This window comes from Delphinapterus leucas, chromosome 2, assembly GCF_059928025.1.
Source record: "Delphinapterus leucas isolate spDelLeu-1000000601 "Yukka" chromosome 2, BTC_Dleu_Yukka2, whole genome shotgun sequence".
NCBI classification, from domain to species: Eukaryota; Metazoa; Chordata; class Mammalia; order Artiodactyla; family Monodontidae; genus Delphinapterus; species Delphinapterus leucas.
In genome coordinates this window covers 53,746,857-53,766,395 of record NC_143130.1, presented here as the reverse complement: position 1 = coordinate 53,766,395, position 19,539 = coordinate 53,746,857, and the positions used below count along the sequence as shown (strand labels likewise).

Genomic DNA, 19,539 nt, shown 5'->3' with positions numbered 1-19,539 from the left:
CACATCTTCTATATCCATTCATCTGTCGATGGACACTTAGGTTGCTTCCATGTCCTGGCTATTATAAATAGTGCTGCAATGAACATTGGGGTGCATGTGTCTTTTTGAATTATGCTCTTCTCAGGGTACATGCCCAGTAGTGGGATTGCTGGGTCATATGGTAGTTCTATTTTTCTTTTTTTAAGGAACCTCCATACTGTTCTCCATAGTGGCTGTATCAATTACATTCCCACCAACAGCACAAGAGGGTTCCCTTTTCTCCACACCCTCTCCAGCATTTGTTGTTTGTAGATTTTTTGATGATGGCCATTCTGACTGGTGTGAGGTGATACCTCATTGTGGTTTTGAATTGCATTTCTCTGATGATGAGTGATGCTGAGCATCCTTTCATGTGTTTGTTGACAATCTGTATGTCTTCTTTGGATAAATGTCTATTTTAGGTCTTCTGCCCATTTTTGGATTGGGTTGTTTTCTTGATATTGAGCTGCATGAGTTGCTTGTACATTTTGGAGATTAATCCTGTGTTGCTTCATATGCAAATATTGCTCCCATTCTGAGGGTGGTCTTTTCATCTTGTTTATGGTTTCCTTTGCTGTGCAAAAGCTTTTAAGTTTCGTTAGGTCCCATTTGTTTGTTTTTATTTCCATTTCTCTAGGAGGTGGGTCAAAAAGGATCTTGCTGTGATTTATGTCACAGAGTTTTCTGCCTATGTTTTCCTCTAAGAGTTTTATAGTGTCTGGCCTTACATTTAGGTCTTTAATCTATTTTGAGTTTATTTTTGTATACCGTGTTAGGGAGTGTTCTAATTTCACTCTTTTACATGTAGCTGTCCAGTTTTCCCAGCACCACTTACTGAAGAGGCTGTCTTTTCTCCATTGTATATTCTTGCCTCCTTTATCAAAATAAGGTGACCATATGTGTGTGGGTTTAATCTCTGGGCTTTCTATGCTGTTCCATTGATCTGTATTTCTATTTTTGTGTCAGTACCATCTGTCTTGATTACTGTAGGTTTGTAGTATAGTCTGTAGTCCGGGAGCCTGATTCCTCCAGCTCCGTTTTTCTTTCTCAAGATTGCTTTGGCTATTCAGGGTCTTTTGTGTTTCCATACAAATTGTGAAATTTTTTGTTCTAGTTCTGTGAAAAATGCCATTGGTAGTTTAATAGGGATTGCACTGAATGTGTAGATTGCTTTGGGTACTATAGTCATTTTCACAACGTTGATTCTTCCAATCCAAGAACATGGTATATCTCTCCATCTGTTTGTACCGTCTTTAATTTTTCATCAGTGTCTTATAGTTTTCCGCATACAAGTCTTTTGTCTCCTTAGGTAGGTTTATTCCTAGGTGATTTATTCTTTTTGTTGAAGTGGTAAATGGGAGTGTTTCCTTAATTTCTCTTTCAGATTTTTCATCATGAGTGTATAGGAATGCAAGAGATTTCTGTGCATTAATTTTGTATCCTGCTACTTTACCAAATTCATTGATTAGCTCTAGTAGTTTTCTGGTAACATGTTAGGATTCTCTATGTATAGTATCACGTCATCTGCAAACACTGACAGTTTTACTTCTTCTTTTCTGATTTGGATTCCTTTTATTTCTTTTTCTCCTCAGACTGCTGTGGCTAAAACTTCCAAAACTATGTTGAATAACAGGGGTGAGAGGGCTCAACCTTGTCTTGTTCCTGGTCTTAGAGGAAATGGTTTCAGTTTTTCACCATTGAGAATGATGTTGGCTGTGGGTCTGTCATATACGGCCTTTATTATGTTGAGGTAGGTTCCCTCTATGCCTACTTTCTAGAGAGTTTTTATCATAAATGGGTGTTGAATTTTGTCGAAAGCTTTTTCTGCATCTACTGAAATGATCATATGGTTTTTAGCCTTCAATTTGTTAACAGGGTGTATCACATTGATTGATTTACATATATTGAAGAATCCCTGCATTCCTGAGATAGACCCAACTTGATCATGGTGTATGATTCTTTTAATGTGCTGTTGGGTTCTGTTTGCTAGTGTTTTGTTGAGGAGTTTTGCATCTATGTTCATCAGTGATATTACCCTGTAGTTTTCTTTTATTGTGATATCTTTGTCTGCTTTTAGTATCAGGGTGATAGTGGCCTCACAGAATGAGTTTGGGAGTGTTCCTCCCTCTGCTATATTTTCCAAGAGTTTGAGAAGGATAGGTGTTTGCTCTTCTCTGAATGTTTCATAGAATTCACCTGTGAACCCATCTGGTCCTGTGCTTTGGTTTGTTGGCAGACTTTTAATCACAGTTTCAATTTCAGTGCTTGTGATTGGTCTGTTTATATTTTCTATTTCTTCCTGGTTCAGCCTCGGAAGGTTGTGCTTTTGTAAGAATTTGTGCATTTCTTCAGGTTGTCCATTTTATTGGCATATAGTTGCTTGTAGTAATCTCTCATGATCCTTTGTATTTCTACAGTGTCAGTTGTTACTTCTTTTTCATTTCTAATTCTGTTGATTTAAGTCTTCTCCCTTTTTTTCTTGATAGGTCTGCCTAATGGTTTATCAATATTGTTTATCTTCTCAAATAACCAGCTTTTAGTTTTGTTGATCTTCACTATTGTTTCCTTCATTTCTTTTTCATTTATTTCTGATCTGATCTTTATGATTTCTTTCCTTCCGCTAACTTTGGGGTTTTTTGTTCTTCTTTCTCTAATTGCTTTAGGTGTAAGGTTAGGTTGTTTGAGATTTTTCTTGTTTCTTGAGGTAGGATTGTATTGCTATAAACTTCCCTCTTAGAACTGCTTTTGCTTTTGCTGCATCCCATAGGTTTTGGGTTGTGTTTTCATCATCATTTGTTTCTAGGTACTTTTTGATTTCTCTTTGTTTTCTTCAGTGATCTCTTGGTTATTTAGTAGAGTACTGTTTAGCCTCCATGTGTTTGTATTTTTTAGTTTTTTTCCCGTAATTGATATCTAGTCTCATAGCATTGTGGTCAGTAAAGATACTTGTTATGATTTCAATTTTCTTAAATTTACCAAGGCTTGATTTGTGTCCCAAGATATGATCTAGCCTGGAGAATGTTCCATGAGCACTTGAGAAGACAGTGTATTCTGTTGTTTTTGGATGGAATGTCCTATAAATATCACTTAAGGCTATCTTGTCTAATGTGTCATTTAAAGCTTGTGTTTCCTTATTTATTTTCTGTTTGGATCATCTGTTCATTGGTGAAAGTGGGGTGTAAAGTCCCCTACTATGATTGTGTTACTGTCGATTTCCCCTTTTATGGCTGTTAGCATTTGCCTTCTGTATTGAGGTGCTCCTATGTTGGATGCATAAATATTTACAATTGTTATATCTTCTTCTTGGATTGATCCCTTGATCATTATGTAGTGTCCTTCTCTGTGTCTCGTAATAGGCTTTATTTTAAAGTCTATTTTGTCTGATATGAGAATTGCTACTCCAGCTTTCTTTTGATTTCCATTTCCATGGAATTTCATTTTCCATCCCCTCACTTTCAGTCTGTATGTGTCCCTTGGTCTGAAGTGGGTCTCTTGTGGACAGCATACATATGGGTCTTGTTTTTGTATCCATTCAGCCAGTCTATGTCTTTTGGTTGGAGCATTTAATCCATTTACATTTAAGGTAATTATCAATATATATGTTCCTATTACCATTTTCTTAATGGCTTTGGGTTTGTTTTTGGAGGTTTTTTCCTTCATTCGTGTTTCCTGCCTTGAGAAGTTCCTTTGGCATTTGTTGTAAAGCTGGTTTGGTGGTGCTGAATTCTCTTAACATTTACTTGTCTGTAAAGGTTTTAATTTCTCTGTCAAATCTGAATGAGATCTTTGCTGGGTAGAGTAATCTTGGTTGTAGATTTTTTCCTTTCATCGCTTTAATTATATGCTGCCGCTCCTTTCTGGCTTGCAGAGTTTCTGTTGAAAGATCAGCTGTTAACCTTATGGGGATTCCTTTGTATGTTATTTGTTGCTTTTCCCTTGCTGCTTTTAATATTTTTCTTTGTATTTAAATTTTGATACTTTGATTAATATGTGTCTTGGCGTGTTTCTCCTTGGATTTATCCTGTATGGGACTCTCTGCGCTTCCTGGACTTGATTGACTATTCCCTTTCCCATGTTAGGGAAGTTTTGAACTATAATCTCTTCAAATATTTTCTTAGACCCTTTCTTTTTCTCTTCTACTTCTGAGACCCCTATAATTCGAATGTTGGTGCATTTAATATGGTCCCAGAGGTCTCTGAGACTGTCCTCAATTCTTTTCATTCTTTTTTCTTTATTCTGCTCTGCGGTAGTTATTTCCACTATTTTATCTTTCAGGTCACTTATACATTCTTCTGCCTCAGTTATTCTGCTATTGATTCCTTCTAGAGAATTTTTAATTTCATTTATTGTGTTGTTCATCGTTGTTTGTGGGCTCTTTAGTTCCTCTAGGTCCTTGTTAAACGTTTCTTGTATTTTTTTCATTCTATTGGAGATTGGATCATCTTTACTATCATCATTCTGAATTCTTTTTCCAGTACACTGCCTATTTCCTCTTCATTTGTTTGGTCTGGTGGGTTTTTGTCTTGCTCCTTCATATGCTGCATATTTCTCTGTCTTCTCTTTTTGTTTAACATACTGTGTTTGGGGTCTCCTTTTTGCAGGCTGCAGGTTTGTACTTTCCGTTGTTTTTGGTGTCTGTCCCCAGTGGGTGAGGTTGCTTCAGTGGGTTGTGTAGGCTTCCTGGTGGAGAGGACTAGTGCCTGTGTTCTGGTGGGTAGGGCTGGATCTTGTCTTTCTGGTGGGCAGGGCTGCGTCCAGTGGTGTGTTTTGGGGTGTCTGTGAACTTAGTATGATTTTAGGCAGCCTCTCTGCTAATGGGTGGGGTTGTGTTTCTGTCTTGCTAGTTGTTTGGCATGAGGCATCCAGCACTGGAGCTTGCTGGCTGTTGGGTGGAGGTGGGTCTTAGTGTTGAGACGGAAATCTCTGGGAGAGCTCTCTCACTGATTGATATTACGCGGGGCCAGGAGGTCTCTGATGGTCCAATGTCCTGAACTCGGCTCTCCCACCTCAGAGGCTGAGGCCTGACACCAGGCCATTGCACCAAGACCCCATCAGCCACACGGCTGTTGATGAATATGAGAAATATGAGCTCCCTGAACTGTTGAACCAGATTTAGGTGCTGTCTCTGAAGTGTTATTCTTGTGAGAATCTTCCATAATCAACTGTGCCTCTATGTATGTATTTTTAAGTTTGTATTCTGAAACAGTTTTAGGCTTAGAGAGCAGCTGCAAAGAGAACACACCACCACACACCTCATCCAATTTCCTCCAAAGTTAACACCCTGAAGAAACAGGATGCAGTTGTCAAAATTGCATGTAGTAGTAACCAAAGCTATAGACTTTCCTTGGCTTTCAGTCTTTTCATGAATGTCTTTTTTCTGGTCCTGGATCAGATCCTGCATCTCACATGCCTTTAGCTGTCATGTATCCTTAGTCTCCACTGGTCTCCACAGTTCCCTCAGTCTTTCCTTGTTTTTCATGACTGACCCTGACAACTTTGGAAGCATACTGGTCAGGTATCTTGGAGATCATCCTTCAGTTTGGGTCTGTCTGATATTTTCTCATAGTTAGACAGATAGCATGGACTTTTGGAAGAAGACCACAGGGATGACGTGATCCTCTTAGCACATGATATCAGAAGGCACATGTCATCCCATTACCAGTGATGTTAACCTTGATCTTCTGGTTAAGGTAGTGTCTTCCAGGATTCTCCACTATAAAATCACTATTTTTCTTTTTGTAATCAACGATTATTTGGGGAGAGACATTCTGAGATTTATTAAATACCCCATTTCTCCTTAAATTTTTGCTAATTTTAGCATTCATCCATTGACTTTGCCTTCAAGGTCTGCACTGTGGTGTTACAATGGTGATTTGCCATTTCTCTCATTCTTTCTACCTGTATTTAATTAGAATTCTTCTCTAAGGAAGAGTTGTCCCTTCTCCCTTTATTTATTCAATCAATTACTTAGTAACAGTCTCAGTATTTTTAATTCTTTTATTCCTCTTGTGTTATAACCCAATAATATTGTTATTTATTTTGTTGCTTAAATTGTTCTAGATCTGGCCACTGGGAGCTCCTCTGAAAGGTTGGGCTCCTCTGACTTTTGACATACATTTCCTTATACTCTGGCACCTCTGGTTCATTGTGTATTTTCCTGACCCTAGCTCTAAAATCAGTCACTTCTCCAAGGAGTCTTGATTCTTTTTATTGGAGAATAGTGTTTAGAAACTAAGATCTGAGTGCGAGGTGTGCTCAGTTACCAGGTGTCATTAAGACCCTCTCAGCAGTTACAGCTAGGAAATATATGATGTATACGAATTCATGTGTACAAAACACCTATTTCTGTATCTATCTATCTGTACATATGTTAAAAAAAAAAAGTTCATACTGAACCCTCCAAATACAACCCTGAAAAACAGGGTTCTTTACAGCCTTCCCCACCCACATTGCTTTATTGTAAGTTTTTTCTCGAGAAACCTGGCTTTCTTTATCTACAATGTATAGTAGTTGCTTGCTTAAGGGTGTGTATGTGTGTAACAAATTTACCATCTTGAGCACTGTGATTTCATGCAATTTTTTTTGGTCTCCATACTTATGGTATCCAGTCAGTACAGTTTCCAAAGTTATTTAGAGCAGCTCTTCAGTATCCCCTTCAGTATCATCATATCACTCATTTGTAATAACGTTCTATTCATGTATCATGGTCTGTACTTCATCTTGGGTTCCCCTGGAATCCTGGTTGACTTTTTTTAATGGCATATAGTAAAAAAATCACTCTTTGTATTGTATAGTTTTGTAGGTTTTAACAAAAGCATAGATTCATGTATCGAACAATACAGTATCACAGATAGTTCCATCCCCTCAAAAATTCCCTTATACTACCCCTTTTGTATTCAACTCCTCTCCCCACCCCTGGCAACCACTTATCTGTTTTGCATTTTCCATTATGAAATATAAATGTAATCATATATATACTATGTAGTCTTTGGGATCTGGCTTCTTTCAATTAGCAAAATTCATTTACGATTCATTTATATTGTTGTGAATAAATACTTCATCCCTGTTGTATTGCTGAGCAATATTCTTTTGTATGGATGTACCAGAGTGTGTATACCCATTTATCTGCTGGAAGGACATCTGGGTTGTTCTCACTTTTGGGAGATTATGAAAAATATAAGTTTTTTATATAAGCATGGTTTTCAATTCACTTGAGTAAATACTCTAGGAGCAGGATCGTTGGGTTGTATGATAAGTACATATTTAACTTTATAAGAAGTTGCCAAACTGTTTTCCAAAGTAGCTGTACCATTTTGAATTCCAAGCAGGAATACATGAGAATTCTTGCTGCTCTTCATCCTCACCAGAACTTGGCATTTTTAGTTTTTTGGTTTTATTTTTGTAATTTTAGTCATTCTAACAGGTGTGTAGTTGTATCATTCTGGATAAAAATCTTTTACTAGATAGGTGATTTTGCAAATATTCTCTCATCTGTAGATTGTCTTTTTATTCTCTGAACAGGGCCTTTTCATGGAGTGAAACTTAAATTTTGTTAAATACCAATATATCAATTTTTTCTTTATGTTGTAATTCTCCAATGTTTTCTTCTAGAAGTTTCAGTTTTGTGTTTTACATTTGGATCTATAATACATTTTAAGTTAATTTTTGTCTAAGCTATGAATTATACATCGAGGTTCTGTTTTTGCATATGGATGCTAAATTGCTGCAGCCCCATTAGTTGTACTGACTATCCTTACTCCACTGAATTGCCTTACTACCTTTGTAAAAAACCAACTGAATATATTTCTGTGGGTCTATTTTCTGGGCTCTCTGTTTTGTTCTTTGACCTAATGTGCTCATCTTTTTGCCAGTATCACACATTATTATTGTAGCTTTATTGTAGGTCTTGAAACCAGTTAGTCTTAGTCTTCCTATTTTGTTCTCTTTCAAAATTGTTTTGGCCAATGTAGTTCCTTTGCCTTTCCATACATATTTTAGAATTGGCTTGTTGATATCTACAAAAAACCTTGCTGTGATTTAAACTGGGGTTGTGTTTTAATCTGTTGACCAATTTAGGAAGAAGTGACATCTTGACAATATTGATATGATATCTCTCTCATCTGGCTCTTTGATTTCTTTCAACAATGTTTTGTAGTTTTAGCATGAAAATCATGCAAATATTTGGTGAGATTTGTAGGCATTTTTTTGAGTAATATTTAAATGGTATTTTAAAATTTCATATTCCAATTGTTCACTGGAAGTTTTTTTGTAGGTTCTTTTATGCTTTTCTACATAAATATTATCTTCTGTGAACAGAGTTTAACTTCTTTCTTCCCAGTGTGTATAATTTTATTTATTTTTATTGCCTTACTGTTTCATCTAGGACTTCCAGTACAGTGTTGGATATGAGTGGGAGAAAAACAACACTGTCTAGTTCCTAATGTTATTTTACCAAAAGACTGTTTCCCCCTTATTAGGTATATTAGTTGTAGAATTTCTGAAAATACTCTTTATTAGGTTAAAAAACTTTCTTTCTTCTCCTAGTTTGATGAAAGTTATTTTTATTATGAATAAAAGTTGAATTCTGTTAACATGGTAAATTATATTGATGAATTTTCAAATTTAGAATCAGCCTTGTATTCCTGAAATGAAACCCACTTGGTCTTAATATATTATCCTTTTTAGGATACTGATGAATTTATTTACTAATAAACTAATATTTGTTGAGGATTTTATGTCTAGAGTTCATGAGGGATACTGGCTTATACTTTTTTTGTAATGTCTTATTCTGATTTGCATTAGAGTAATGCTGGTCTAATAAAATGAATTGAAAGGTGTTCCCTCCTGGGACTTCCCTCATGGCGCAGTGGATAAGAATCCGCCTGCCAATTCAGGGGACACGGGTTCGATCCCTGGTCTGGGAAGATCCCACATGCCGTGAAGCAACTAAGCCTGTGCGCCACAACTACTGAGCCTGCGCTCTAGAGCCCGTAAGCCACAACTACTGAGCCTGCGGGCCTAGAGACCATGCTCCGCAACAAGAGAAGCCACTGCAAGGAGAAGCCCGTGCACCGCAACGAAGAGTAGCCCCCCCTTGCCAAAACTAGAGAAAGCCTATGTGCAGCAACCCAACGCAGCCAAAAAAATAAATAAAATTAAATCTTAAAAAAAAGAAAAGGTGTTCCCTCCTTGCCTCTATTCTGAAATAAATTATGTAGAATTGATATCATTTCTTCTTAAATGTTTGGTAAAATTTGGCAGTAAAACTCTCTGCATCTAGAGTTTTTTTTGGGAAGGTTTTAAAACTAGGAATTCAATTTCTTTAATAGATATTTACTATTTAGATTAACTATTTCTTCTTCAGTGAGTCTAATAATTCTTTGGTAATTTGTATTTTTAAAATAATTTACCCATATCATCTAAACTATCAAATCTATTAGAATAGAGTTGTTTGTAGTATTCCCCTTGCCCCCTTTTTAAGTTGTAGTGTTGTTTTGTTTTTAGATTAATTGTTATACAATAATTGTTTGTAGTATTATTCTGTAGCTTATCTTCTGTACAATAATCGTTTGCAGTATCTTTCAGTATCTTTGGGTTATGTAACCTCTTTCATTCTTAATATTGATAACTTGTGTTCTTCTCTTTTTCTTCGGTAACCTTGACTAGAAATTTAGCAGTTTTATTGATCTTTTAAAAAAAACAGCTTTTGGTTTGATTCCTTTTCTCTACAGTCTTTCTGTTTTAAGTTTCGTTAATTTATGCTCCTCATTTTTTTCTTTTCTTCTGGTTCCTTTTGGGTTAAGTTTGCTCTTCTTTCCCTAGTTTCTTAAAGTAAAAGCTTACTGATTTGGGAACTTCGTCTTTTCTTATATAAATGTTTAGTGCTATGAATTTCCCCTCTCAATGCTACCCTAGGTGGTCCCTAAAATTCTGATATGCTATATGTATTTCAAATTTTCCCTTGAGATTTCCTCTTACACCCATGAGTTATCTAAAAGTATGTTATTTAATTTCTATATGTGGAGACTTTCCTGTTGTCTTCCTGTTATTGATTTTATTATGCTCAGAGACTGTAATTTGTATGATTGAAATTTGCTAAGGTTTGTTTTATGGCAGAGGATATGGTCTAAATTGCTGAATGTACCAAGTGCCCTTAAGAAGAATGTGTATTCTGCTATGTGAAGTGAAGTGTTCTATAACTGTCTCTTACATCAGGTTGGTTAATATTGCTCAGGTCACCTAAACGCCTAACTGATATTTCTGCCTACTTGTTCTATCAATTACTGAGAGAAGAGTGTTGAAGGTTCCAACTACAATTGTGGATTTTTCTCTTCCACCTTTTAGTTGTATCAGTTTTTGCTTTATGTATTTTGAAGGTGTGCTGTTAGGTGCATACACATTAAAGATACTTATTTCTTGGAATATGGACTATGTAATATCCTTCTTTATCCTTGATAATATTCCTTATTGTGAAGTCTACATTGCCTGAAATTAATATGACTACACTAGCTTTCTTTTGGTTAATGTTTGCATGGTATATTTTTTTCCATCCTTTTACCTATGTCTTTATATTTAAAGTGGATTCTTATAGACAGTATGATCTTCCTTTTTTAACCAATCTGACATTTTGTCTTTTAACTGATGTTTATGACCACATTTACTTGTATAGTTGGATTAAAATCTACAATCTTGCTAGCTATATTTCATTTGTTCCATCTGTTCTTTATTATTCTCTTTTTCTCCCATTTCTTGGGCTACTGGAGCATATTTTATGTTTCTATTTTATCTCCTCTATTGACTTATTTATACCTCTTTTTATTTCCTATAGCTGTACTAGGGTTTACAATATACATCTTCAGTTAATTGGAGTTCACCTTCAAATATACACCTCATCATGTGTAAAGACCTACAACAGTATATTTCTAATCCCTCCGTCGTCATTTTATTTTTACATATGCTATAAACACAAAAGTCATTGCCACTATTTTTGCTTTAGAAAGCCAATTATCTTTTGGGGCAAGTAAGAAGAGGAAAAACACCCAGATCTTGGTTTCTATCATTCTCCAATAAAAGGAACCAAGGTTCCTCAGAGAAATGCCCGATTCCAGGACTGGGGCAGGAAATACACAAGATGAGCCTGGAGCATTCCGTAGTAACCAGAAAATAAAATAGTAACCCCCACTTTCCTCCCTGCCAAAAAAACCCCACAAAGATGAGGGTACATAAAAGAGGCACAGGAACCATTTGAACAGTCCTCAACAGCTAAAGCTGGAACAGTTTGAGCAACAGAATAAACTAATATTGGTATTGATAGAATCATATATTAACAGAATTTAGTATTATAACCCAAAGTATAAAATAAATGTCCATGAGTCCATATTAATATTTGCTATAAATAAATGATTAAATAAATGAGAGAGAACAGATAAGTCACCTGTGCAGAAGAACTACAAATAATGTATGTAGTCTGCCCTCAAGGAGGTAGGAGAATAACCCCCACTACTCCTTAGGTGTGGGCCTTGTACAGTAACTTCCTTCTACAGAAGACAGTATGGGAAGGGGGAAAAGAGTAGCCAGTGAAATACTACACCAGCAAGATGACCAAAGTGATCAACAGTCATGTTGATAGTATGTACCCCTGATATAATGTGATGAAAATGGCACTTTAGTTCCACAGCCTTCCTCCCCCAAACACATATAACACCAGTCTAATCATGAGAAATACATCAGAAAAACCACAATTCAGGAACATTCTACAACATATCTGACCAATACTCAGAACTGTCAAGGTCATTAAAGTCTTAGAAAAACTATCACAGCGAAGAAGAGCCTAAAGAGACATGACTACTAAATGCAATGTTGTATTCCTGGATTGGATTCCAGAACAGAAAAAGACATGGGGTTAACAACTAAGGGTATCCTAATAAAGTGTAGACTTTAGTTAATAATAACGTATCAATATGGATTCATTAGTTGTAACAAATGTACCATACTAATGTAAGATGTTAAGTCACAGGAAAAATTGGGTGTGCAGCATATGGGAACTTTCTGTACCACCTTTGCAATCTTTGTATAAATTTAAAACTGTTCTAAAATTAAAGTTTATCAAATGAAGGACAAAATGAATTTTATTTTATCTTCATTTATTCCATTTCCATTGTTCTTTATTTCTCTGTATAGACCCAAGAGTTTGCTGGTAGCATATTCCTTCTTCCAAAGGAAATCCTTTAACATTTCTTGTAGAGTACGTCTGCTGGCAATAAATTCCCACAATTTTTTTTTGAGAATGTTTTTATTTCTCTTTCATTTCTTGAAAGGTATTTTTGCTGGGTACAGAATTCTAGGTTGAAAGTTTTTTGGTTTTTGTTTTAATTTCAGCACTTTAGATTACTCCACTGTTTTGTAGCTTGCATAGTTTCTGAAAAGAAGTACGGTATAAATTCTTATCTTCATTCCTCTGTATATTTATGTGTCTCTTTTCCCTGGTTGCCTTTAAGATTTTCCTCTTTGTCTTCTGTTTTAGTAGTCTGAGTGTGTGTGTGTTTGGTGTTGGTTATTATTTCTTCAAACACATTTCTTCTGCTCTGTTCTCTCTCTCTTCTCTTTTTGGAATTCTAATTATAAACATGTTAAATCATCTGAAAAAGCCCCACAAATATTAGAGGCTTTGTTCTGTTTTTTTTTTGTTTTGATTCTTCTCTTTATATTTCAGTTTGGGTAATTCCTACTGACCTGAAGACCTGTAACAGGTCTTTCCTCCTGCTAGGCCTTTTAGTACAGAGTTTGAGTTAATTTAATTAAGAACTGGGCTGGGTTTGAGCTTCACTGTTGCTATGGTTACCCTCAGTGTATCCACCACAGGCCTCAAATCCCTCTGGTGGGAATGGAAGATTGGTTGGCTAGAGGTTTTTTGTTTATTTGTTTTTTCCCCAAAGACTGCTCATTCTCAGTTTTAAGCCTTCCCCTTTGTGCTGTGCCTCAGGCTGCAGCCTTCTCAGAAATTCTGCCATGTTCATGACATTGTTCCTGCTCCTCCACCATGGGCTGAGAGAGTTTCCCTTTTCCATTTCCCCAGATACAATGGGAATTCACCAATGCCTAAGGATGACCATTTATGTCATTCATCTCCTCACAGATTAAGACTTCTGTTCCATAGGAGTGAAAGGGGAGAAGGATCCAGGCAAAACTTTTTGCCCCTAGTGCAGTGGCTGCTCTTCCCCTCTCTTCCCGTTGTACACCACAGAGGAGACTTTTTCAGGATATTCCCAATTTTTTCTGTGAGCACCCAGTGGGGTTCATGGAGAAAAAGCCTGCAAGAGGGCTTAAGACTCCCTACATAGCAGTCCCAGGGGTTTTACAGAGTCCTGCCAGTGAACACTTGGCCTCCAGCAATTCACCAATCACCCTAGCTTAACTCTTATTATCTGTGTCTTGCCCAGATAAAGTCAGTGCTCCAATGTCCTCTCCCTGCAGTATCTGTCTCTCCCTAGAGTCTAGGCCAGTTGTTTGCCCTGAAATCTCAGCACTACAATGTGTTCAAGGAAAACTACGAAATTGTTTGTCCAACATTTTTTCAGTGTAAGGCTGGGAACAAGTTTCCAATTTTCTGTATCTCCGAATGAAAAAGCACTTTGTTTTTTGACTTAAAGGGTTTTGGTTCTGGCTCTCTTTTGTGCAACCCTGGAACAGTACTAACCTTCCCTCGGTTTCCTTATCTTACCTGCCAAGATCACTGTTTGAGAATCAAATGATACAATGCATATAAAGATGTTTGGGAATCTATAAATCATTATACAATGTAGAATTATTATCTAAAGCCTGATAGCATTACTTTCACTTAGCAAACAATCAAATGGCCAGTTTAGCAGCTGCATAGTAGAAAGACCACCTGACACATCACATTGATTGTTAGTAGTCAAACAGTTGCTAAAATCAGAATGGTTTTAAAACTTGCATATATATTCTAACTTTTTTCTATAGAAAGCTAAGGGGGGTAGACATATTGTCCTCTTCTTATAAACACAGGATTCAAAAGCAAATGAGGCTGGAACATTGTTAAGGGCTGGGGTGGGCAGACCTGTATTCTTATAAGAGTTAAATGGGAAGGTTATTTGAGAAGGAATAAACAAAAATTATGAGAACAACTCATCCAAGTTTTTATGCATTCTTTCCTATTCTACAATAGTTCTCTTTGGTATGTAGAATTTTCTAACAAATAATTTAGTATTTCTCTTACAGAAAAGTATGTGAAAAAATTACTCAAAGTATGCAGAGCACAGAGAAGAAGTACTTAAGTCAGGTTTAATTTATCAAATTGAGGATGAGATCTCTATGCAAAGATTCCAGTTTGGTAAATTAAAATTAACATAATAACTTCTCCATATTTAGCTTTAATTTTAAATAACCATTAGGTAGATTTATTTCCTGTTTTTTCATAATCTGATTCCTGTGTATTTAAAATAGACTTGTCTCTTCAAATGCTAATTTCAAATAGAAATACTCATTAGGAAAAGGTCTAGAGTCTATGGAAGTACAGTAAATTGCAAAGGAGAATATACACTATGTATAAAATACATGTTTTAAAGAATGAAATTGAAGAAAGGTTTAACGTACCAGTGGAGGCATCATGCCCTTGCTTGAAGGGGGGATGACAACTCGAAGATCTGGTTTTCGACTGTTCATTCCAAGACTGCCACCACCTGGAGGAGGGGGAGACTTTGTAGGCATAACTTTGCCTAAACTATTTGCACCAGTAGTTCCAATCAAATTTGGAGAAGCTCTTGAGTTTACAAATCCATTCCCTGGAAAAAAGAAATACCATTCATTAACATGAAACGAGTCATTAAAATACTGTGGTACAAATATGATGCAAGTTTTCCCCAGTCCCAGTTTCAAGTGAATTTTATAATAAAACTCATGAATATCTAACCATGTCATCTTTGAATATTTTAAAAATAAGCAAAGAGAGTGAAGCAAGTCTGAAATACATATGAAGTTTAAGACTAATGCCACTTGTTTCCAGTCTTACTGCTTGGACCTGCTGACAGAAACTTAAAACACAAAATATGTTTCTAATGGGGCATCTCCTATTGGGGACCAAGATAATGGGGATATATAAGAAGATGCCTGAGACCAGCCTATTCATTCATTCTCACAACAACAAAGACACTCCTACTAAGTTCTGGGCACAGAACTAGGTATCAGGGCATCTCCTTAACTGAAGCTTATTTAGCACTCAGCTCTAATGCCTTATTTTCACCAAGTACTTCTTCCTTATAGCTCTACCCGTACCTGTTCTGTTCTTTAACTACCATTAAGGTCTTCTTTAAGTATTTGTTATTTATCTGACTTCAATCAACTAATTCCTACTTTTTAACTTTCCCTAAAGAATTGTCTATCTTTCTTAGATAGGAAATAAGGAAAAAGATACAGTGTGGTATAGGTTCTACTGTATATACACAGTACTTTTGGGCACCAGTTGAGATAGAAAATTAATGTAAGGGATCATCCCTATTTTCATGGATATGGCAGTCATTCTAGTCCTCCTCATGTGTAGCCATGTGGTTTGGGTAGGGCTGACTCCACTTCAATCCCCCTTGCCACAGATATTACAGTATATAGATGTTAATTTAAGGGCACCGAATAAAAGAAAACTTTGTTGGCTTAAGAATTCCACTCCTAGTGTTTATTACAAGCTGACCAAAAACAAAATATTCAGAATAGTGAACTAGAAGTTCCTGGAGGGCTGAAGAGGCCTCTTGAATTCTCTGGGTGGGACTCCGCATTCACACATCAATAGTAGCAACCATCTAAAATCAGACAACACAGAACTATCCTTACAATTTAGAAATAAACTTTTAAATGTCTATTAGGTGTAGAGCACTATGCAGTGAGGAGGTTATAGGAAGGGATTAAAAAAAAAACCCTACATGGTCTTCAAGCAGCTTTTCACCTAATTAGCAATAACAGGCATACACCACAGAGACATGAAGATGTCAAAATTATACTTAAGATATGGGCAACACAATGAAATGTAACCACACAAAATTTACAAGGAAATAGAAAGCAAAGCACTGATACAGGCATGTGGGCTTTTAATTAGGGAAGGCTTTGTGGGATCAACTATTTAAGCAGTCTGAAAGGGCAAAAGATGACAGAAGGCAGGCATTATGAATAAATGTGAGAAAAATACACTAAAGCATGAATGAACAAAGTGTGACTAAGGAATGGTGGGGCAGATAAGCACAGAGTCCATGGCTTCAGCGACTGTCACAAGGAAAGGGCAGTTGTATTTATTCTGTTCTTTTCCTTCCAGTATAAAGCAAAAAAGACAACTTTAGAATCCTCCAAAAAGGACTTCCCTGGTGGCGAAGCAGTTAGGAATCTGCCTGCCAATGCAGGGGATATGGGTTCGAGCCCTGGTCCAGGAAGATCCCACATGCTGCGGAGCAACTAAGCCCATGCACCACAACTACTGAAGCCCGTGTGCCTAGAGCCCGTGCTCTGCAACAAGAGAAGCCACTGCAAGAAGCCCATGCACTGCAACGAAGAGTAGCCCCCGCTCACCGCAACTAGAGAGAGCCCACGTGCAGCAACGAAGACCCAATGCAGCCAAAAATAAATAAATTAAAAAAAAAAGAATCCTCCAAAAATAAACAGACACCAGATATTACAAATATATCACATGTATATATGTGATATATATATATATGTGATAAATATATATATCACATATATATAACACATGTCTGTGTTAAATACATGCAGGGACTAACCAAAACTAAGTATCTGCTGTGTGCTTAACACCGGCCTAAAACCTCCCTAAAATCTCACCCTGAGAAGACTATTCTAAGAAGTGAAATGTAGTACAATGAGTACTGCAATGAGTTAATGACAAAAACCAATTATGTACTGCACATATTTTTCAGTTTAAGAGCTTTTATATTGGGTTATCAGATCATTTTAATTCTATGAAAGTTTCTTGAATGGAAGAGAAATAATTAAACCCACTAAAATCCACATAGTGTTTGGCAGTTTATAAAACATTCTCAGGAACAGAATATATAACGAATAGGGTCAATTGATGAATAGATATGTAAATTCTAAAATTAAAAAATATAACTAGAAAGAGATTAAGTTCTTGAAATTCTGCTGAAGGAAATGAATGCTTCAGTATATTTGCTTATATAAGAGTTTGAAAAGATATGTTATTTAGGTGAATTATTTATAGGAGAAACTAAAAATTAATGTTTTGCTAATGTGATATAATCAACTTTGTTGGATCCTAACCAGAACATTTTCAAGGGACAAAGAAAACAGAGAAGTGAGGTGCAGCATTTAGGAACTGGCCTGTATCTCTTCAGCACTTGTCATTCAAAATGTTGGGATTCCAGACGATCAGTGCTTCTTTCCCCCTCCAACTTACTCTCACCCAATTCCTCTTGCTTTCTCCAAAACTTTTACCAAGTGACCTACCATTTTTAATTCATTATGTGATTTAATTTTGTTGTGGGGACTGATACTTCAGTTAACCTTATGAGGTTATTTCCTGCATTCTGCTTCCATTATCTTGAAGGGGTATGTATTAAATCTGGGCTGAATCTCCTTTCCACACCTCAGAAAGCAATTTCCTGCACTCTGTTAAGCTTCAGAAAGCAGTGCTGTTAAAAAAACAAGCTCTGCACTAGGCCATCCCCTGTGGAGCAGAGCTCATCCATGAATTGGGCAGAGGTTAACTGCTAAGCAAGTCATCTGGATATAAAATGCTCATCAAATAATTTTATACAAAAACCTGAAGGTTTAACAGAAACCAGTAGAAAGTAAGTACAAATTAAAAATGCTTCTCTTAAATAATGGCATGAATGTGTGTTCTTAATTTCTCTGATAATATATAGAAGATTCTTATTTACTTGATTTGCACTCAAATCTGAAGGATAAAGCAGTATTTCCTCTCAAATACATTATAAGATGATGCAAAGGTGTAATTTAGAAAAACGCATTATTAAGAAGCACTAATGTGCTTTTCCCATGTGGAATCTATGATGCTTTTCAGCTAGACGTGGTACCATAGTAACCCATGAGAATCAAATTACAAGAGTGAAAGGGGACCTAAAAGCACGGTATTTCTGAGTATAAAGTCAGAGTCTGCAGCAGACGATTACAGGATGATGTAAGAGTTTGGTAAATTGCCAGATTGAAACACAATAATCTTATATGCACCATTTGTTATTTTGTGGAGTGTAGTGATATACTTCCTAATGTGTGCCTTCTTACCTCCTGTTCATTTTTTATGACAAAAATGAAGTATTGTTGGGATAGACTTTTGAGATATATACTTTAAGGATATAACTCATCTTGTCACAGCCTACAAATTTAGGAATAAAGTACTGATTCTAAATGAATAAACCCAATTTAATGTGACTTTTGTTAAAATGTGTTTTCAAGCTTTATGATAACTTATGCCCTGACACAAATGTGACAAAAATGCTTTCAAGCAAACTGCATACTAATGCTTCCAGAAACTTGACAAAGCTGATCTTAATTATGGTCCTACAGCTCTAAGGCAAGTCATTCAATTATATCAATCTGGCTTCTATTTCAGAATATTGTATCATCTGAAATACTGCACTGAAGTGGCTGGAAAGCACTCCCATGTTCTTGCGGTACACGGGCCTCTCACTGCTGCAGCCTCTCCCGTAGCGGAGCACAGGCTCCGGACGCGCAGGCCCAGTGGCCACGGCCCACGGGCCCAGCCGCTCTGTGGCATGCGGGATCCTCCCGGACCGGGGCACGAACCTGCGTCCCCTGCATCGGCAGGCAGACTCTCAACCACTGCGCCACCAGGGAAGCCCTCCCATGTTCTTAATACTACTCTTTTAGGGCTATTACTATGAATCTATTTGAGAAGTTGAACTGACATGCAAAGGATTTTGAAAATCTCAAAAGATTCTGAAAAATTCATCCAAAGCAAGGTTCAAGAATTAATTTTATATTTGACAAATTTTTCATAAAATCTGGCAAACTTTCAGCTGATTATTCAATAAATAGGTAAATAAATAATATACTTTAAAAGTCTATAAAATTATGTCATTTGTACAAAGAAGTGGATGAGTTTTCTAAAATTTTTGCCGACCATGGGTTTTAAAATCACTGATGACATATTTACTTGACTCAGTGGAAATTCCTATATGATGAACAACATGGATTCTGTCCATTAGAAACTTATGATCTAAAACAATCATGAGATTCTGGTTCTTCTGTATTCCCTCTCAATCTTTCCTATGTACACAGCCCCAAAGAGGCTACATGTCTCCTTCTCTTTCAGAGACTTCATGTATCCCCATGGCTTCAACCACTGCCTCAATATGACTCTTAAATCTGTAGTTCTGCTTTGTGTCTCCTAATTTCCAATCCACATGCAACTATCTGGTGGGCACTGTTCCCTAGATATGCTGCTGTCATTTCAAACTCAACCTGTTTTAAACACCTGTACTACTGTCATCCTCCATTACTTCCATCCCC

At 36.6% G+C, this 19,539-nt stretch overlaps 1 protein-coding gene across 13 annotated transcripts in view; it reads right to left on the bottom strand.

Moving 5' to 3' along the window:
* Positions 1–19,539, bottom strand: part of MEF2A (myocyte enhancer factor 2A) — a 174,135-nt gene that overhangs the window by 14,926 nt on the left and 139,670 nt on the right. For 10 of the 13 annotated variants that reach the window (XM_089906888.1, XM_089906889.1, XM_022598908.3 and 7 more), the window contains one exon: positions 14,632–14,819. In XM_089906888.1, the coding sequence (XP_089763014.1) occupies positions 14,632–14,819 (188 nt within the window). The remainder of the gene's footprint in view (positions 1–14,631; positions 14,820–19,539) is intronic. The other 3 variants (XM_030764025.2, XM_030764026.2, XM_030764027.2) reach the window with 1 other exon arrangement.